This window comes from Petaurus breviceps, unplaced genomic scaffold (genome assembly GCF_028583685.1).
Source record: "Petaurus breviceps papuanus isolate PSGF00001 unplaced genomic scaffold, PetGlider_PUasm1.0 90740, whole genome shotgun sequence".
NCBI lineage: Eukaryota > Metazoa > Chordata > Mammalia > Diprotodontia > Petauridae > Petaurus > Petaurus breviceps.
Window position 1 is genome coordinate 9,123,603 of NW_027187330.1, and position 21,645 is coordinate 9,145,247.

General features: G+C 39.3%; 1 protein-coding gene across 3 annotated transcripts in view; it reads right to left on the bottom strand.

Moving 5' to 3' along the window:
- CPEB1 (cytoplasmic polyadenylation element binding protein 1) overlaps positions 1–21,645 on the bottom strand; it is a 79,495-nt gene that overhangs the window by 11,781 nt on the left and 46,069 nt on the right. For all 3 annotated transcript variants that reach the window (XM_069067265.1, XM_069067264.1, XM_069067266.1), the window contains exons 4-5: positions 5,354–5,580; positions 3,348–3,597 (exon numbers count right to left, since the gene is read on the bottom strand). In XM_069067265.1, coding sequence (XP_068923366.1) covers positions 3,348–3,597; positions 5,354–5,580 — 477 coding nt within the window. The remainder of the gene's footprint in view (positions 1–3,347; positions 3,598–5,353; positions 5,581–21,645) is intronic.

Here is a 21,645-nt window from a genome sequence, read left to right on the forward strand (position 1 = left end):
CAACTAAGTTGTGATCTTGCAACAGTGCTTTCCTAAGTAAATGGCCAGGCCACAAACATGCTGCTTTAGGGAACTTCAGAGGATTTTTGCCCCATTCAGATTTTATAGTTAAGGATTTATTCTACCCTAATGCATATGGCATTAGATTCGACAGGCATTTTTGATAAACATTACAAGAGATACAAATCAACATAAATAAGACTGTAGGAAGAGCAATGTGGGACAAAAATTCTCTTCAATCACCTTCAAAAAGTTGATAATGCTCTTATGTCATATTCTTTTGTTTATAATACTTTAGCTAAAAAAAATCGGAAATCGAGGGGATGGGGATGTTCATAAACTGGGGAATGTCTGAACAAGCTGTGGTATATAATTATAGTGTAATATTATTATGCTATAAGAAATGACAAGCAGGATGATTTCAGAAAAAAACTGCAAAGACTTACACAAACTGATACAAAATGAAGTGAGCAGAACCAGGAGAACATTGTGCACAGTTAATAGCAAAATATGGTACAATGAGCAACTGTGAATGACCTAGCTATTCTCAGTAATACAATGATCCAAGACAATCCCAAAGGACTCATGACAAAAAAATGCTATTCACCTCCAGAGAAAGAACTGACATCTTGAATACCTACTGAAACATACTATTTTTCACTTTTTTGAGTTTTCTTGCACAAAATAACATGGAAACATTTTACATGATTGCACATGTATAACCTATATAAGACTGCTTACTGCCTCAGGGTGAGGATGGGGGGGCGGTGAAGGCAGGGAGGAATAAAATTTGGTACTCAGAACTAAAAAAAATTAAAAAATTTTACATGTAACTGAGAAAAATCTAAGTAATATTTTAGAAATTAAAATTTTAAAAACAAAAAAAAACATTAGCTAGTATTTTTACTGAAAAAGGTCTTGCTAGCTTGAATAGACAGGCCTACCCACCTCACCCTCAATCTAGCTTACAGAAAAACCTGAAAAGGAAACAAAGATGATAGGGCTACATAATGCTCTTAGTAATTTGAATAGCAAAAGACAACATCATACTAATAAAAACAGCAACATGAATCGAGATTTTTTTTAACTCAAAGAAAAGATGTTTTACATTATAACATATAATCTTTTCCCAATTAGCCAAAATCTGTGAGTTTTTAATATTCCTTTCTGCTCCTGGACTAAAGTTACCAATCTAATACACAAATTATGAATAAAACTGCTGCCAACAAAATATATATTCATCAACATACAAATTACTCAACTATTGCAGATCTATAAGCTACCTAATCTAGCAACCTGATATCAATACTAAGATATTCATTTTTTCTTGAGGTCAATGTCAAAGTGAGACAAATCGGTCCAACTTTCTCTAAGTCATAACCATCAGAGAGCTTATTAAACTTTGACAGAAATTAAGTTCAATCTTCATCACTCCTTCAAATAATGCATTTTAAAATTTCGCTTAACCTATATTTTTCTACCAAAAGCCTCAACTCCCACCCCACCCCCACACAATCACCTACTTATAAAATGTTGAGATGTATGCAACTTCTTCATTCCCATATTGGCTGTTTAGACATTAGTCATAGCCTCTTTTAGTCTCTACCCCTGGTGTTAATTTTCAGCTTTTCTTCTTTGGAATTTTTCTAGCATAGTTAGTTGTGTCTCTTTTAAGACCACATATACCTTTTACAGATGATTTGCACCATCTAAACCTAGTTTAAAAAACTTCCCCAAAGACCATGGACCAAATGTGCTAAAAGTTTGATATCCAAAAAACGTTAAAAACCAAGTAGAAAGCAGTATTTTGCCTGTGTTTAAAAGCAAAAATTGGTGTGGTATACAGATTAAGACTCAGAGAAAGGTTGCTAAAATGATCAAAGGGATGGGGCAGCTCCTATTTATTTTAGGATAGATTTTCAAAGATAAAAATTCTTCAAATCAGAAAAATGGAAGAACAGAAAGGAGACCACACCTAAGATGCAGCAGCATAGGGGGGTGGGAAAAGTACTAGATGATCAGGAGGATGCAGGAAGGAGGGGTGGGGTGGGAGGTTGAGTTCAATTCCTATCTCTTCTTGGATAAATTGTCTTATTTGAGTCTCAGTTTCTTGAATTATAAAATGAAGGATCTGTAAAGAGATGCAAAGGTCCTTTCCAGCTCTAAGTCTTTCATAATAAGAGAATGAATAGTGCATATGAATTTGTTAAAGCCTGGACTGCAAGAATTAAAATGTATCAGAATCACATAGAGTTAGAAGGAGTCTTTGTGAAGAAACCGAGTCCCAGAAATGTCAAGTAAGTCACCCAAGGTGACGAAGGTATCAAGGGGCAGGACTGAGATGTAAATTCAGACAGGCCAACTCCAAAGTCAGCTCAACTCCAAAATCAGCTCTTTCCAAGGCATCACATTGCCTCAAGCCGAGGAAGCAAATTGAGGGAAAATATATGTAAGCTTGATTTTATACAACAGGTTTATCTTAGAAACTCATCTCCCAAAGACATGACACAGACCAAAAGTACTCAAGAATGAATTAGATAAATTAATTGATGGCAGAAGCTAAAATCGATTAAGAAACAAAAGGACTGTTTGCCATCAAATTTGACTCTAGGGCACTCATATTACGTACTTTGGTATTTTCTCTCAGAGACAGAAGCCTAGGCCATAAGGACCAATGGGCTCCTATGTTCTTGAAGTACAGAATTAGACTCCACTAATTGTGTAATTCTGTTTTAAACATGGAGGACACAAAGTCAAAGAAACAGTCCCTGCCCTCAATCAGATTATACTCTATTCATTATGATTTGGCCTAAAAGGAATAGAATGTTTTCTGTTTTGTTTCCAATAACCTCCTTGACGACCAGCAATGTTCACTTTGATAGTTATAGCAGCACACTGGACCTCTTACTTAGCCTCAACCTAGTTCAAACTCCATCATCCATAAATATAGTCTTCAAACACGTGTTAATAGGATGTTAACAAAAGCCTCAGAAGTCTTTACTCCTGCCTTGTCTGAGACTACACAGTTATCTATTACTATTCCCCCCCCCACAACCCTGAGACATCATCCTGTAGTTCATCCACATCTGCATGGCACTCTGCTACCCTGAAAAAGAAAGAGTCAGCCAGAAAACTTTGTAATTTCACTGGGTAATCCTTCTCCCAGATCTGTAAGCATATTCAATAGGTCTATCTCCTGGAACTAGACAGCTTGTACTCTCTCTATATAATAGTCATCTGCTTACCAACAGAGCTCAGCTATAGTCCCATCCAATTAAACAAGCCTTTACTGCACACTGTGCCACACCTGAGGAGAAATGAAAAGGAAAAACATGCCCAGCCCTTACCTGCAGCTTGTCTATGGAGTCTGGCCTCCCTCTCAATACTAAAAGGATCCTCTGGAGCTTCTAACAAGTCCCAAGAAGGCCACACAGATGCTCCAGGCCATCTCTTTGATGCACTGGTAGGAGAAGGAGTTACTGCAGCTAGAGCAGCCTGGTCTTGGTCCAGCCAGGACCCAACTCCCATCTTTAAAGGGTCTCTGGGACCAGCCCCAAGGGGCAGAAACGGCAGAGGAGGGGAGATGCGAAGGCTGGACTGCAAAAGGAAACAAAAGGATATGAAAATAAGGTTTTAAGGAGGCAAGGCATGATTTTTTTTTTCGTATTTTGAAAGCTAATTCTCTAGTCCATACTTCTACTTCACTAAAGACTGGGTTTTGTTCAATAATTTCAGTCGTATCCAACTCTTTGTTACCCCATTTGGGTTTCTTGGCAAAGATACTGAAGTGGTTTACCATTTCCTTCTCCAGCTCATTTTCCAGAGGAAGAAACTGAGGTAATCATGGTTAAGTGAATTGCCCAGTATCATACAACTAGTAATTGTTTGAGGGCAGATTTGCTCCAGACTTGGCACTATATCTACAACATCACCTAACTGCCCTAAAAACTGGATTTAACCCGTATTACTTAGTATTATTAGTATACAACTCTCCTTAGTATTGGCCTAAATAACAGGTGACAGAACATATAAATTAAGTCTGTCACCTTGAGCTTTAAACAAAGAGTCATGACAAAGTTTAGGTAAAATCAAGTAACCTCTCTGAGCAAAAGCCAAACTGGGCTTCCACCATCCCAGCAAGACAAATCTGAGCCTCTACCAGTATTACAATGAAAAATGACACTGAAAATTGCCTACACAAACCAAGTTGATTTTAAAAATAGACAACCTCCAAAGTATTCAGATCTCATGCTCTGGAAGTTAGTCTTTAAAGTAAGAAAATTAGCAGGCTATCCTAATAAAAAGTATTAATTAGAAACCTGTAAGTTCTGACCAAGCATTTTTCCAAGGACAGTCTCATGGACAGGATAAGTTCATAAGGCAGAGGCAAACCACAGGAAAAGACTCATCATTAACCACCCTGTAATGGTAACAGAAATGTGAAGATCTTCCCTGCCCCTTAATAAACCTAAGGACCTTTCCTGATTTGAAGACATACTCTGCCCCCTAATAGGCTGCATGTGCTCACCTGGAACCTGTGAGGAGGCTTGTTTTTCAGGAATGCACAACTTTTGTTACTTCATAGTCAAGTGGGTCATGAGGGTTGTGATGTTCTCTGACCCAGGAGAAGGCTATATATACCTTAATGTGAGGTTTTGCTTTGCAGCTCACTTTGGGAAGAGTTGTGTGATTTGACCAGATGAGACTCTGGGCAGCCGTTGAGCCCCCGGGCTTTGAAAACCCACACTTTTGTGCTTCTGTTTCTGATGACTAACTAGGTATGGATGTAACGGTCAGACAACTAGAAGCCCTGTCTGCTTAATTGTGTTATTTTCTCTTGTAACTTCTGTTTGTATTCTCTGAAGTTCAGCATGTTGACTTTTTCCCTGAACTAAGTAGGTAAATGATATATGTTTGATTAAAGTAAGATTGTTAACCTTTTTTAGTTGCTTTCCTTTAGAAAAGCAGATCAAAGAACCTGATGAGCTAGCAGCCATCCTGGGTGCACTAGGGTGCTTGCTGCTATACACCCCCTATTTTTAGCCCCCACCCCTTCAAATTTTTCTAGGGCACTCAAGATGAACTACGGTACATTCTCTTGATCATTTTCTACCTCAAGAGGGATGAGGTATTTCTGGACTATGGGTGGTAATCACTTATTTGGACCCTTCAGTCTAATAAAATACACATATAAACCAAAATCATTCTCAACTGCTCTCTGTGTAAATATCCCCTACCTCCCTGATATATAAAGCCAAATTCCAAGTTTTCCAAAGATGAAGCATGGCTCCTGTACATTCACTGAGGATATTTCAGAGGTCCCAACCACTTCCCCTGAAAGCAAATTACGTACAATTAAATCCGAGAGATGGTCTGATCCAGAGCTGAACCCACTTGTATCTGAATCAGAGGGGCTGCTGGAACGAGAATCCAGGACAGGACGGGCATCCAGGCGAGATCCTCTCAGAGACGGCGTTGGAAACTTTTCCACTAAGTCAGAGTTAGTAGGGTCCAAGGGCAAGAAGCCCAGAGGAGGTTTTCCCAGTACATTTCCCAGTGGGTTATTGAGCATGCTCAGTACTAGGAAGGAAAAAAAAAGTAACCTAATTTAAAATCAAAGTTTTTCTTCTATCCTGGCTATCTCCCTTCCTTCAAAAGGTCATTGTCAGTTTAAGACCAAACAGAAAAGCTTGTCTGTTTTGTTGTTTTTTTTTAAAGGCATCCAAAGCAAAAACAAAACAAAAACAAAAAACCACTTGCCCAATAGTATTTCTGTTCAGCAAAAGCTTTATCAAGAAGCTAACAGCCTATTAGAAAACAAACTCTACAACTCAAGCAGCTGTAGAAATTCCCTAGTCATAGCAGATACCCTAGCTGACTTATATTACAATTCCCCTGTGACTTGGGCTACTCCGATTTTAGTTAAGGCCAACTCTTACAGCTCTGAAAACTGAAACTTGGAACTTGGTTAAATGGCTGGCCCATGCAATTAGGCAGCAAAGATGGTATTAAAATCAAGGACCTTCAACTCTAACCCAAGTATGTATCACTGCTTTCACTGCTAAGGAGTATATCAGAAGTTGAATTTACCAGACTTCTCTTCCTCTTTTGCATTACCCTGTGATGCCAAAAAAAAAAAAAAAACTATTTGGATCCTAAACCCATAATCTCTTTTCATCTCTACCAATCCAATAATGGCTAACAGGGACACAGTACTTTAAAGGCTTTCTAAGGGGCTTTCATATTGCCTCTCATTGGGTTGCTAACTGACAAATACAATAGTGAATACCAAACTTTTGGGAGGCCAATGCATTGAGCACTGGCCCCACAGTCAGGAAGAACCAAATTTAAATCCGCCTCCACCCTGCACCAATCACTTAACCTCTATCTGTTTCAGTTTCCTCATTTATAAAACCCAGATAATTCTAGTACTAGCTCCCTCCTATGATTGTTGTGAGGATCAAATGGGATATTTGTAAAAATGCTTTGTAAATCTTTAAGTGCTATGTAGATACTAGCTATTAGTATTACTGTTCTATCATCCAACCACAATTCTACATAGCTCAAAAAGATTATTTGGCACCCATTAAGATTTGGACAAATTTGGGGTGGCTAGGTGGCACAGTGCATGGAGCATCAGCCCTGGAGTCAGGAGGACCTGAGTTCAAATCCGACCTCAGACACATAACACTAGCTGTGTGACCTTGGGCAAGTCACTTAATCCCAACTGCCCTGCTTCCCCCCCCCAAAAAAAAAGATTTAGACAGATTAGCATTTTGAAATTTTCAGGATTAGCTAGACCAATCTTCAAAGAATCTTCTAAATTATAGAGTTGAGAGTATCAGCTGCATAAAATGAGGTCCCATTTCAAAGCACTCTTCCATGCAATCAAGGGCCAGAGCACTCATAGTTAGGCCCAAAGGACATTGCCATAATATTTCTTAATGCCTAAGTCCTGTTAAGTTTGAACTTTTCTATTACTCTTGGTAAAACCAAATGCCATTTTTATTTATTGCAACTAATATGGAAAAATCATGTCCACAAAGCAGAAGACCTTTTGCCCTCTCCCAAAGGTACTTGGGCTCCAATTCTTGGCCACAAAGATTGATACAGAATACTTCTGAAAGAACCGAGCTGCCTAAGTTTTTACCATATGAAAGCCTACATTGTATTATTTATGGAGTATTTATGTGCTGGGCAGCAAGATAGGCTAAAAAATAAATGTGCTAAATCATGTTTTCAAAGAGTTTACAATCTAGTTGCCAAGATATAACTAGAACTTATGAAAGCATTAGGGACTAAAAGAAGTAATATGTAACCAAAGGTTAGGTCAGGCACTCCTCATGCTTAGTGTTACGGAGGAGAAATGAAGGAGGTCTCAAAGAAACAAATGAGATTGCCTGCCAAGTCCCAATGAAATCTCACCATCCCCACCAAGGCCAAGTATTCACTTAAGTAAAGTACATACCCATGATGAGCACACCCCACAACACAGTGTAGTTCAGGGCATGGGATCAAAAGACTGGCCTAGCTGGATTCCTGTAAGAATATTCTGAGATTTGTAGGTCATAAAGGACCCTGAATGACAGACAGGAAGTTAGACTTGATATAAAAAAAAATCAATTATTGATTCTTAAGTGGGGAATGACTGGCCTGGCAACCAAAGGGGAAGAGATTAGAGCACAAAGACTAAAATGCCAGCTAGAAGGCTGTTAGAAGAACCCAGACAGGAGGTTAAAGGTCTTAACTAGTTTATCTTTAGCAGAAACTATCTGTCCAGGCAGGACAACTGTCAGCACCATTCATATGTGGTACTCACCTGTGTACATATGTCCTATCTCCTCTACTAATAAACTTCTTAAAACAGGACATACTTTACAGTATTTCTCACAAAGCAAGCCTTACAAAGTCTTACCCCTAGACAACTCTCAGTCAACATTTATCAAATCAACAAGAATTGTTAAGTTCTTCTTTCCTACTTCAGAAACATAAATGAGATATTGTTAGGGAAATCTGCCAACTACATCGGAATGTGACCTTCTTGCAAAGTGTTTATTAATGTGGATTGTGTTCCCACATCTATCAGAGCTAGGACTGCCTTCCTTCAGTGACAATCAGAGCAATTCAAAGCTACCTCTTCCAAGCAACATTTGATAAGGCTCCCTTATCTAATATATCAAATAAGCATATGCTTATTATTCAACTGTCAGGAGGTGGTAAATGGGACAGTGACACTAGCAGCTGAGCAGACCCTCCAAAAAAAGCCTTTGCATCCTGAAGTCTGCTAGGCTAAACCACTCCCTCCCAAACCACTGAGTATACATCACAGTCATTGCTTGTGTCCCTTAGAGGGAACTAAGATGACTTCTCATTGAATCACTTTGGAAAGAAGAGTGATGCTACTGGGTCACCATGAAGTTGCACTGTATTAGCGCCATTTCCAAGCTATTTTTTCAAGGGCTTTAGGAAGTTAACTGTGGTGCCCAAAATAAACCAAATGGGTAGAAATGAAACAGCCTCAGGCCTAGATCAGCTTGTAAGAAATTTCTCACCAGTTCTTAAGCAAGTCTCACACAATTTTGGCAAGATATTAAAAGCCACAGTTACGCTTCTTTTATGGCAAGCTCCACTGGATTTAGGATAAAAAGGCCTAGATTCAATCAGTTTTCCTTGCTCCAAAGGATGCTATACTCACAAAGTAGGCACTCTTTAAACCAGGACTTCTTAAACTTTTTCCCACATGGGGTCTTGACCCACAGTTTAAGAAGCACTGCATCTAAAGCCTTTGGTTATATATTAAGGATACATGAGGAATGAATGCCTGATGTTCTGTTTGGCTCTAACCTCATACATTTGCCATGGACAGCCTCAGGTATCTAGCAAATCCAGCTACCTTTAGCTGTTCACACTCCACCTTTTCAAAAGTGGATGAACAAAGACAAAACTACTCAGCTGATATTCATTCCCTGTCTTTGTCATGACAAAGACCAAAAGCAACACTCTGTAACAAGCAGTTGCTTCACTGAACCATAAGCTACAGTTGGATATAGATAAATTCCCTCTTAAAGAAAACCAATTAGCACATTTGTGTCATTTAGATTAGATGCATTTTTAGGACACCTGTTTGTATCTGGAGCTTGCAAAGTAAGGAGGACTGTTGGGGTCTGGCACAGTTTTAGATCTTAAAATATTCAGTCCACCAGGACTAAGTCTTCATTCTCATTGATAAATTCATTCTGCAGTCCCACAGGCCTAAACACTCCACTCCCTGCAGCAGTCAGCCCTTCCCAGAGAACACTAGTATATGCAGACACTGGTCTAATCTAAACTCTTACTGAGCTCTATTGAAAACCAGGATGAAGAGACTCTTAGCCAGGATGAAATATCGACTGAGCTTCATATAAGTGCCTTAGAGTAGAAAAAAATCCCAACAGCCATTCCATGCCTCTCATCACCACTCTGCCCCCCTTGCAAAGACGAACAGATGATAGTCCCCCTTTACTCACTATTGATAATCGTATAATAGAGGCATAAGCATGCAAAAATCTTCACATCAAACTGTAAGAAACCAGTTACTGCTAGAACTCAGCTGAGACCAAAAACCCTCCAGGAACCTCACTGTTTAGAAAAAATTCTTACTTTAATCCCAGACCACAATGTACCTTTAAAAGTACCTCAAAATGAATGCAAAACAATTTAAGAGGAAGCCAAATAATCAGCTATTATCACACTGCTTGTTAAGAGCTGAAAATATTTTTTGGCCAAATAAATAAAATACAAGGGAAAGAAACAACAGCCTCCTATAATCAAAAAAGTCAGCCTACAAATCTAACCAGATTTCCTAAAAGTTCTATGTCTGCTGGCATGACATTTTGGGTCAGCCCAAATGGGGAGAGGGAGGTAAGAGATTTCATATGCAAATTCCAAAACAATTCTGTCTGTATCTTCTCCCCCTGTAAAGTATCACTTCAAGTAAAAAACTCCAATTATCAAAGCTAATGTCAATACTGACAATAAAATGAAACAGTCCCAAAAAAGACTGATTTAATATCTAAAGAACTCCCTTCCCATAAGGAAAAGGAGGACCTTCTTCCTGGAGGAATTCAACATGTACAATCCCATCTCATTTTCCCCCAAAACCTAATCTTCCTAGAACCCTGGTCCACAAACTCGAGGTTCTATTTGATTCTTGCCTTCCTTACATCTCATGTACCATTACCAAGTCCCTACAGATCCCAGCTCAGCCATAACTCTCTTTCCACTTTCATTACTCCAGCACAGTGGCTTTCAATGTGGTCTGGGGACCTCTGGAAATGAATACCTGAAACCCTTTGATGGTGTCCACAAAGTCAAAATTATTTTCCTAATACAAAGTCATTTTGATTTGTAATAGACTAAAAGTATCTATCTACATATGTGTATATATATATGTGTGTGTTTACATAAAAATACATACATACACACATACATGTGCATATAAAATACAAACAAAGGCTCTTTGGGGAGGCTTCAATTTTTAAGAATATAAAAAGGTCAGGGCGGCCAGGTGGCTCAGTGAGTAAGAGCACCGGCCCCAGTGTCGGGATGACCTGGGGATCAAATCCGGTCTCGGATACTTAGCAGCACACCCAGAAATAACTGGCTGTGTAACCTTGAGCAAGTTACTTAACCCCAATTGCTTTAAAACAAAAAAAGGAATATAAAAAGGTCTTGAGAATTCCTTTAAGGAGTTTTTGAAAGGCTGCTCTAGTACATTCCCTAATTACCACCTGCCTGGACCTCCCTTATAAATCACTGCACCTATACTTTGCCTTTCTCCAATCTACTGCCAAGAAAATCTCAGTAATGATCATGTAATTCCTCTATCTCACTATCTTTCTGGCTCCCCACTGACTCCAGGTAGAGTCTCTGCCAAACAATGAGAGCCCCACACAATACCTCCCAGTACCACCCTTTTTCAATACTGCTTTCTACTCTAGACACATCTCATTCCTGCTTCTATGCTTTGGCTCTCTGTTCCCTATGCACCAGGGCCTTCACTTCATTCTCTATTCAAAAGCCTACTCATAAACTCACAAACCATTTCTTCCAGAAAAATCACCCATATCCCAGTAGTAATAACTTTCCTTCCTTAGAGCCCACACACCATTTTGGGAGGTAATTTTCTAATGAAACTATGTAATATTGTAAAATCTTTTTTTTTTTTTGCTTTTCTGGGGAGGGCCATTGGGGTTAAGTGACTTGCCCAAGGTCACATGGCTAATTTTTGTATTAAGTATCTTGAGGCCAGATTTGAACTCAGGTCCTCCTGACTCCAGGGCGGGTGCTCTATTCACTGCACCACCTAGCCGCCTCTGTAAATCTTATTTTTAATGGCATTTTTTAAAAATCCCTTTACTAGACTAACCTCTTTGAGGAAAGGGAAAATTTTATATGAAGTTTTCATTTCCTCTCAACCCTTCCACAATAGGTGCTAAATAGTTTATATGCTATAGAAGCAGAATAGTATACAGTAAGAATGTCAGACTGGATTTCAAATACCTGCCAGAACCATTGCAGTCTTCTTACACGTTTGCTCTCTATGCTAAGATCCAGCTACACTGACCTACTTGCGGACACTCCATCTCCCTAATTCAGTGCTTTTTTTATCAGTTGTTCCCCTCCCCATCCTCCTCACTTAAACATCACAGTCTTCCTCCAAGACTTAACTCAAATGCCACCTTCTGCAGAAGGCCCTTGGCTGGTCCATCCTGGCTACCAGTGCCTCAAGATTACTTCTTATTTAATACAAACACACAGAGGGACACAGCTATTTGCTTGCTGCCTCCTCTCTCCCCACCCCCACTTCCTTTCAATGTGAGCTCCTTGAAGCAGGGATCATATTTTTGTCTTCTTTTAAATCATCAGTACTTAACGTGTTGTATCCTAACACCTAGCAAGTGCTTACTGACTGACTGAACCTAGTCTCAAACACTTACTAGCAGAATGATCTTAGGCAAGTGTAGCAGCAAGCACCCTGGTGTCCCTAGGGTGGCTGCTCACACAGGTTCTTGGCTCTGCTTTGATAAAGGAAAGCAACTCAAAATGGGTTAACAAGCTTACTTTAATCAGTCAGATGTATATCATTTACCTAGTTCAGGGGAAAAAGATCAGCACCCCGAACTTCAGAACATACAGACAGAATTATCAAGACAGAAACAGATCAAATAGACAGTTTCCAGACTGTCCAACCATTACATCCATACCCAGTCAACATCTGGGTTTTTCAAAGCTGGGGGACTCTCAACAACGGCTTCCCATAATCCAGATCAAATCACAGAACACTTCTCAAAGTGAGTCCCAAAACAAAGCTACACATCAGGGCTTATATAGCCTTCTCCTGGCTCAGAGAATATAACAACCTTATTGACCCACTGGCCAATCAAAAAGTATCTACTGAAAAACAAGCCTCCCAACCCCCCAGGCTTCAGGTGCACTTTAACCTAGGGGCAGGGAAGATCTTCCAAATTTGCATTCCCATTACAGCAAGTCATAAGTTCTCCGAGCCTGTTGTCTCATCTGTAAAACAGGGCTAAGCACTACATTTATGAAGAAGAATGAGATAATGGGCTTAAAATACTTCAGTGCTACTGTCTGTTTTGTGAAATGCTTTTCAAATAAGATTCCCTCCCAAATTTTTCCAGACAGTTCCCATGCCATGACCCTGAAGCAGTCTTTACAATACTATATACCCCAAAGCAAGAGATGGCAGGTAACAGTTAACTGTTACCAGGACATTTTTTTTTTTTTGCTTTTTGGAGGGCAATTGGGGTTAAGTGACTTGCTCAAAGTCACATGGCTAGTTTTTGTGTTAAGTGTTTGAGACCGCATTTTAACTCAGGTTCTCCTGACTCCAGGGCTGGTACTCTATTCACTGTACCACCTAGCTGCCTGACATTTTTTTTTTTGCAGTATCCTACTGCTTTTGGCCACATGAGAAAAACAACTGGGCTCCCTCGAGGACAGAACTCTGTCAATGCCCTCCCCTGCTCTCTTCCATCTTCTCCAGAAAAGCTGATGCTCTGCCTTCAGTTCTTAGGAGAGACCCATAGCCAAAATCTAACACTAGTCTATAATTTACCAAATGATCACAAAGGATCACACTGACAATGGATCCAGTCACAGCAGAGCTAATCTACTCAACAATATTAAGCAGTACTATTGCATGTGTAAGAATCTACCAGGATAAAAGTGCCAACTGCTAAGGATCAGAAAAAGGACAAGTTAAGGCAAAGAACAAGAATGACTTGGCAAAAAGTACTCAATTCCTTAGCTCCAAAACACCCCAGGAATCCAACTTCTCAGGATCAGAGGCAGAGAGAAAGAATGATGGGCAGTTACAATACAAAAGACAGACACTGCCATGGTCAAAGACCCCAAATGCTTAAAGTTAAATACTACCAAGGGCTAAGAAGAAAGCTCTGCTGGGTACAGCAGAAAAGAAGTCATTCTTAAAGGTTAGAATGTGGCAAGCAAAGTAAGATAATGAGATAATTCTACATCCAAAGGAAATTTCTCTATGACCTATTTTCAATAGTACACTCTTCTGTTTTAGTAGAGATGTCAGATGTTCAAGTCCCGCAGCCGTATAAGACCCCAGTTCTCATGCATCAAAACAAAAGGGAAAGGACAAAAATCTCAGCACAAAATCCCCAACGTCTTTGGATCTGCACACCATCCTGCCTGAGCTTATCCTCTGAGCCAACACCTGGAGAAGTAACACATTTAGGCAGTATAAAGCTATTCAAATCTAAAAATGAATGCGTTCACTAACTTCCTATACAGCAGAAGTTCTTAACCTACGGTTCATGAATTTATTTTAAGTATATATGTACACACATATTTCTTAAAACTATTTCAACGTAATTTACTTTCTTTGTAATTCTATGTATTTTACTTTTTTGCATTTAAAAACATTCTGAGAAATAGTCCATAGCTTCAAACTTACAAAGAGGTTCCATGACGCACAGGAAAAAAGGTTAAGAACTCTGAACACAGAGAGATGCAGCAGCAATAAAGAAGTTTTGATAGAAAAAAAACAGTCCAGTAGAAAAAGTAGAAAATAAAAGCTTGTTTTTGAGGTTTGGGGACAGTTTTAAGGAAAGTGAAAGAAGTCTTAAGAAGACATAACACATGGAGGAAAAAAAAACCCCAAGTATTTCACAATTTTGTCAATGGCAGCCCTTCCCCATAGCATCTTTTTAGGTCTATAAGAAATTTTAGTTGACGCCTTTCAGGTTTCTCCTCTCTATCTTCCCCCTCCAGCCTAAGCTATAGCTATATAGTATGGGCAGATAGTCCTTCCAAGATTTTATCCTGGGTATCTTATTTATAACACAGTAACACAGACTGGTATGATATTCTGCAGCATCTTAGTCCTTTGCAGAGCCTTCATCTTAAGCAGGAGTTCTTAGTAACTCTGCTTGTTTTTAACATTTTGGTAACCATTTCTAATATAACTGGATTCTTTCCTAATCCTATTTTATTTAAAAAATTATTTTGAGAAGAGGGCAAAAGGCTTCAGACTGTCAAAGGTATCCATGTTACATTAAAAAAAATGTTAAGAGCCGTTGAGCTAGAGAATAACTGTACCTTTTTACTCATCAAAATGTTCCTGCTTCCCTGTGAACCTACACCTCCTGGTAAACTTCCTCTTTCCATCAAGAAGGCCACCCTCTGCACAGTCTAGGTATAAAGGCTAATAGTGCAGCAATCTGGGAGAGCAAGGAATAGTTTGCCTGTCAGATTTATGGAGAAGGGAAGGTTTTATGATCAAACAAGAGTTAAGAAAGCATTAACAAATGCAAAATGGATAATTCTGATTACATTAAATTGAAAAGGTTTTGTAGAAATAAAGTCAATGTAACCAAGATTAAGAGGGAATTGGAAAACTGAGAAAGAATTTTTACAACCGGTGTCTCTGATAAAGGCCTCCTTTCTAAAATATACAGAGAACTAAATCAAATCTATAAGAATACGAATCATTCCCTAATTGATAAATGGTCAAAGAATATGAGCAGATAGTTTTCAGAGAAATTAAAGATATCTATAAGCATATGAAAAAATGCTCTAAATCACTACTGATTAGAGATGAGGTACCACATCTCACTGGTTAGACTGGCTAAGATGACAAAACAGGAAAATGATAAATGCTGGAGAGCATGTGGAGAAATTAGAACACTAGGGGTGGCTAGGTGGCGCAATAAATAGAGTACCAGCCCTGGAGTCAGGAGGACCCAAGTTCAAATGTGACCTCAGACACTTAAATCTTACTAGCTGTGTCACCTTGGGCAAGTCACTTAACCCCTGCCCTCCAAAAAGCGCCCCCCCCAAAACAATTTAGAACACTAATGCATTGTTGGTGGAGTTGTGAACTGATCCAGTCATTCTGGAGAGCAATCTGGAACTATGCCCAAAGGGCTATAAAAAAGTGCATGCTCTTTGACGCAGCAATACCACTTCTAGGTGGTATGATTCCCAAGAAAATCATAGAAGGGGAAAAGGACCCGTATGTACAAAAATACTTATAGCAGCTCTTTTTGTGGTGTCAAAGAATTAGAAATCGAGGGGATTCCCATCAATTGGGGAATGGCTAAACAAGTTGTGGTATAGGAATGTAATGGAATACTACTGTGCTATAAGAAATGAAGAGCAGATGGACGTCATAATAACCTGGAGAGACTTATATAAACTGATAATGAGTGAGAAGACAAAACAAGAGAACTTTGTACACAATTACAGACACATAATATGTGTGATAACTAACTTTGATAGACTGGACTCTTCTCAGCAATGCAAGGCTATAAGACAACTCCAAAAGACTCATGATGGAAAGGGATATCCACATCCAGAGAAAGAACTACAGAGTCTGAATGCAGACTGAAGCAAACTACTTTGCTTTCTCTCTTTTGTGTTGTTTTGTTTTGTTCCTTCTTTCTCATTGTTCACTCCATTGGTTATAATCCTGTACAACTTGACTAATGTTCAATGTGAAGGTACTTGTAGAACCTATATTCTGATTACATGCCATCACTGGGGGGGTGGGAATTTGAAACTCAAGGGATTGTGGGACTGAATGTTGTAAACTAAAAGTAAGTAAATTTGAAAAAAAAAAAATTCCACCCTCCTTGAAGTCATCCCTGACTCTTCCCTCTGCCTTGCTCCACAAGTGCAGACAGTTTGTCAGGTCTTACTGATTTCTCCCTCACATAGCCTGGGCCTCAGTACTCTTTTCTTTTTTTTTTTTTTTTTTTTTATTTAAGCAATCGGGGTTAAGTAACTTGCTCAAGGTTACACGGCCAGTTATTTCTGGGTGTGGTGCTGAGTGTCTGAGCCCGGGATTCGATCTCCAGGTCGTCCCAACACTGGAGCCACCTGGCCGCCCCTATCAGTACTCTTTTCTCCACAAAAAGTCACCATCTTAGCTCTGGCCCTCAAACACCACTTATCCACACTATGGCAACTGCCTTAACCGGTCTTCCTCAAAAATCTCTCCAAAAGTGATAAAAGTCTGGACTGACCATATTACTTAATTGCATGATATACTCCAATATCAACCCATTTGCCATTTAAATACCTTCAACCTGATTCTATAACCATTCTATGTTTTTTTTTAAAGCAATTGGGGTTAAATAACTTGCTCAAGGTTACAAGGCCAGGTGTTTCTGGGTGGGTGCTAAGTGTCTGAGCCCGGATTCGATCCCCAGGTCATCCCGACACTGGGGCCGGTGCTCTTACTCGCTGTGCTACCTGGCCGCCCCTATTCTATCTTCTTTATGCATTATTTTCTTTCAGGTGCTCTAAAGTTCAAAGGCCTTCTTGTTATTCTTCATTAACCATATTCCATTTCCCATCTCTATGCCTTTGCAGAGTTATCATGGTAAAAGAGTAACAGACATGGTTTAGCAGCAACAGCCTCAGTCAGGAGGACCTAGGCAAAAAAACAGCTAGCAAGCATTTATAGCGAGCGTTACAGAATGCTTCAGAGTTTGCACATCAGTTTACAAATATTATCTTCTTTGGTACTCACAACACCCCTAGGAGAGATAGGATCTATTATCCACATTTTACAAAGGGGGAAACTGAGGCTGAGAGAGGTTTGGTGACTTATCCCTGAGTCATGTAGGTAGTATTTGATGCAGGATTTTAACCCAAGTCTTCCTGATCCAAGTCCTATACTCTATCTACTATTCTACCTAGTTCCAAAAGGACATTTGACATATCTCAGTTTTGGAACCTTCGAAAATGAAGTCATTTAAACTTTTGGTCCTCTAGGCAACTCATAAAGACTAGGTTGCAGAGATAGTAAGATGAAATTCTTATTTGGTGATTTTCCTTTAAGTCAATAAAATCACAGGTCCAATCTCCATCTCATTCCTTTGTACAGCATGTCCTCCATGCCTAGAATGTCCCTCTTTTCTTCTTCCTCTTAGAATCAATCCCTAATTTCCTTCAAAACTCAGTTTAAATGCTACCCACCCACATGATCTGAGGCTAATAGTGCCTCCCTGCTGAAACTACCGTGTATATGCTTTGCATATCGTTATGTGTGTGTATACACACACACACACACACACACACACACACACACACACACACATCTTCCTCACTATAATACAATCTAAGCTTTTTGAGTCCAGAGGTCCATTTCATTTTTGTATCGTTAGGGCCTAAACTAGTTTCCAGAATGTTGGAAAGGTTTTGCATGCTATGTAAACATTAACTATTGTTAATTACAGCAACGATTATTACTATCAGATGACTACTTCTTGCACAAGCACTTAGCTTTGCTGAATTCTGAGGCCACAAGGCTATTCCTGTTACAGGAATAAAGGAGGTGGGGGAACTAAAGTTCTTCCCAACTTCTGTGGCCAGATACTATCCTAAGGATACAAAGGCAGAAATGACAGCAACCCTGCCTCCAAGAAGCTTATACTTCACCAGGCTAAGTCCTACATTCTATCACTCCATCCTAGTGTCATAAAATGCTAATCCCATCTCAGCTGCACTCTTATTGCACAGGATTCTCTGCTCTATGGCATGGCTTTCCTAGCAATTACTTAAGCACTCCACCCAGTTGCTCATGGGGCACCCCCCCACCAAATGTTTAAGATCTACACCATTAGGACACATCATGAGAAGTTAGAGCTCTAGGACCCTGCCTGACAATGCCAATTCTCTCCTTTATCAGAACCTTGTAAAATGCCATCAATACTGCATACTTACCAATAATTTCAGTGATATTCTTGCTGACATCCAAGAAACCCCTGCCATGTGATCTTGCTAATCAGCCCTAAATAACTCATTCAGTATTTGGTCCAATCCCAGGCTACTTGAAGCTTCCAAAGTCACAAAATGATGATATGGAATGAGTCCTTGACCTTCATGGAAGCCATCTTTTTATTCTTCACTTGACTATATCCTACTTCCCACAGCAACTGTTTAAAGCCTCTTACCTATACCTCATTTGTACAACGTTGTAAAGTTTGAAAAGTACTTTACAATCACAACAGTTCTGTGTGGTATGTAGTATAAGCATCACCCCCACTTTTCAGATATAGAAATCTAGGCCCTCAGGAGAGTAATACATTCGTGATCACACAAGTAACATCAGACTCTACAGAATCTCGGTCTCCTACCTCTATGTCCATTTTTATATATTCAATATGCCACAAATACCTTAAAGTCCTGAGACCAGCCAAATAACCCTCCCTTTCCAGAAATCCTTTCCTCCTAACTCTAAAGATCATCTAATATAAGTTCCCTTTAATTTCCCTCCTCCAAATTTCCCTGCATCTTTCTCCATTCTTCCTTGTCTCAGCAGACAAATTATCACATATTTGCAAAGCATCCCCCCCACCACCACCCCTGCCAATCTCTTTCAGGAATCCACTCTATAATTATCTGCTTTTATACCCTGTAAGTAACTTGAATCTGATGAGTCAGCTTCCATGAGTTTACTGGTCATCTCTTTGCAGATGACTCCCAAATCTACATATCCAGGTCCAGCCTCTCTCTTGACCTCCAGTTCCAGATTTCCATTTGCCTACTGGACATTTCAGACTAGATACTTAAGAGATATCTTCAACTTAACATGTGTAAGAGACTGAACTTTTCCCCAAAACCTCTCATTTTCTCAAACTTCATTATTTCTAAAGGTGCCATAATCCTTCCAGTGCCTCAAATTTCCATTTTCAGCACTATGCTCAACTCTCCTTTTCCCTCATCCCATATGTCCAATTATCTGCAAAGTCTTGCCCTTTCTCCCATCTGACTTGTTCTCTCCACTCACACAGGTACCATTTTAGGTCAAGCCTTCAGCCATTACCTCTTACCTAGACTGCTGCAACAGCACTCCAATTGGTGTCCTACCTCAGACCTCTCACCATTCCAGTTTACCTTGCATGTTGCTGCCAGATATAATATAAACTCATTGAGAGTGGGGATTGTTCTTTGAATTTGAATCCCCAATGTCTAGCACAACACAGAGCACACAGTAGGCACTTGCAATACTTACTGATTGATTATACCTTTATTCCTTTCATTTCCAAGGTCTAAAAACCATGAATAGACTTTCACATAAAAAGAGAAAAAAAGTCTGCTCTTAAAACCTTATATACCCTAAGCAACAGGGCCTCCTTTCATGATCAAATTCTTGAGCTCAATGTTTCTACTTCAAGATTAACTCACGGTTAAAAATTTGGTTTCTATGCCTGTCACACTACTAAAACTGTTTTCCAAGATTAATGGATATGGAGGTCTAAACATGTTTTTAGACATCAGAGATGGAAGGAATAAAGCTATATTGGATATCAAGAGAATTATGCAAAAATATTATACAAAAATCAGCTATCGTTACTATCAACTTATGACATTTCTCACTTTTTTGCTTTATACTGTTGTGTACTAAAAAGCAACTTGAGACTAATATACTATGTCTAACAAGATTTTGGTTATCTTTGTAGGATGCTTAGCATGGAGTCCAACCTGTAAGAGATACTGACATATTAACTGAATGATTGTAAAATAGCATTAAAATGCTTCAGGCAGGTAGGCAAAAGAGGCCTAAAGCCTTTATCCTTTTCTATTATAAATTACCTAGTTACTGTAGATCAACGTAATTATATAGTTTAGATACAACTATTGCCCAAAACAGGGCTTTTAACTACTCCTTCTGGAAATGTTGGCTTATCTGATGTGGTACATACATAACAAAGCAATGTGACATACATCACCATGGTAGGCAATGGAAAGAACCAAGTGGAATCTAGCAACATTCAACTGAAGTAGCATTCATAATTCCCAATTACTCAGGACTTCAGTCTAAGCACATAGGAAAGACCAGACAGATGAAAAATGGCTTCTATTAGGACAAGGATATGACATTGGAGGCATGACCTGTAGAGCTTATTGCTAAGTATATTGACTCAGGCCCAGGGCAGGATAGATTGCCTTTGAGAAATCTGGTTATCTTGTGTGATATAAATCAAAATACTTAGTATTCAAAGAATTGATGCCAAGGATCACCAATTGACGAAGAAAAGTACAGTGATTGCAAGCAGGCTGTACACATTACAAAGAGCTACTCAGTAAAAACATTGTAGTGAATGCCCAAGAAGTGTGTGATAAAGAAAAAAAAGCTAAGTGGGTCATGTAATAAAAGTAATAATTAACAGGTACCCTGATATTTCATTAGTATCCACAGGTTGTTAAGAGAATTGGAGCAAGGCCCCAGCAGCAAATTTATGGAAAGACGTGGACAAAAGTGAACACAATGAAGAATCATAAATGGGTTTTGATTTATACTGCTGTGGGGTATGCACACCATTAGTGACATTAGAGATCCATGTGGGCATTGCAACATTCATCAAGATGTCTAGGTACTAATTCTAGCTCTGCATTGGACCAAAACCTCTAGGACAAGTCCTCACCTCTATGTTTCAGTTTCCCACAAACAACGGAAACAACCGTTAATAGAACAGAACTGGCAAGTTATAAGGAAAATACAAGTGAAGCAAGATTTTTCTAGCCAAAAGTAAAAGCAACCTAGAATTTTTAAAAAGAGGTTATCCTACTTTGGCCCCATTCATGCATGATCAAAATGCCCAAGGAAGCCAAACCTCTGGGCACCAGCTTAATGAAGTATAAGGCTTCATAATATGATCAATGTTATTAACTCCTGCAAAGTAACTGGCATCTACATTCAAACAAGTAACGACAAGGATTCTATTCCTGTACCAAGATTTTTTGTTAGGATTAAGTATTAGGTAAATTATAATTCACATTAGGTTTAGACTTCTATAGGAGTCAAAGAAAAAGGGTCTTCTGAAGTTCTTCCCTCTGTGGGTGAAGCCCATCATGATCCTGGCTTATAAAGATCACTGCATGGAGTCAGGGCCATGCTGGATAGTGTGGTGTTGTGCTGAACACTGACAACAAAACCTTTTTCATCCTCTGACCTTGTCCTTTTCATCACTTACAGAAAGGGTTAGGGAATACCTGACTTCTGGGGAAAAGAGCCATACTTCCAACATCTCCCTGACCTGGATTCTGGATGTGGAATATTCCATGTCAGATAAATTACAGCCAGTGAAATTAGCAGGTCTC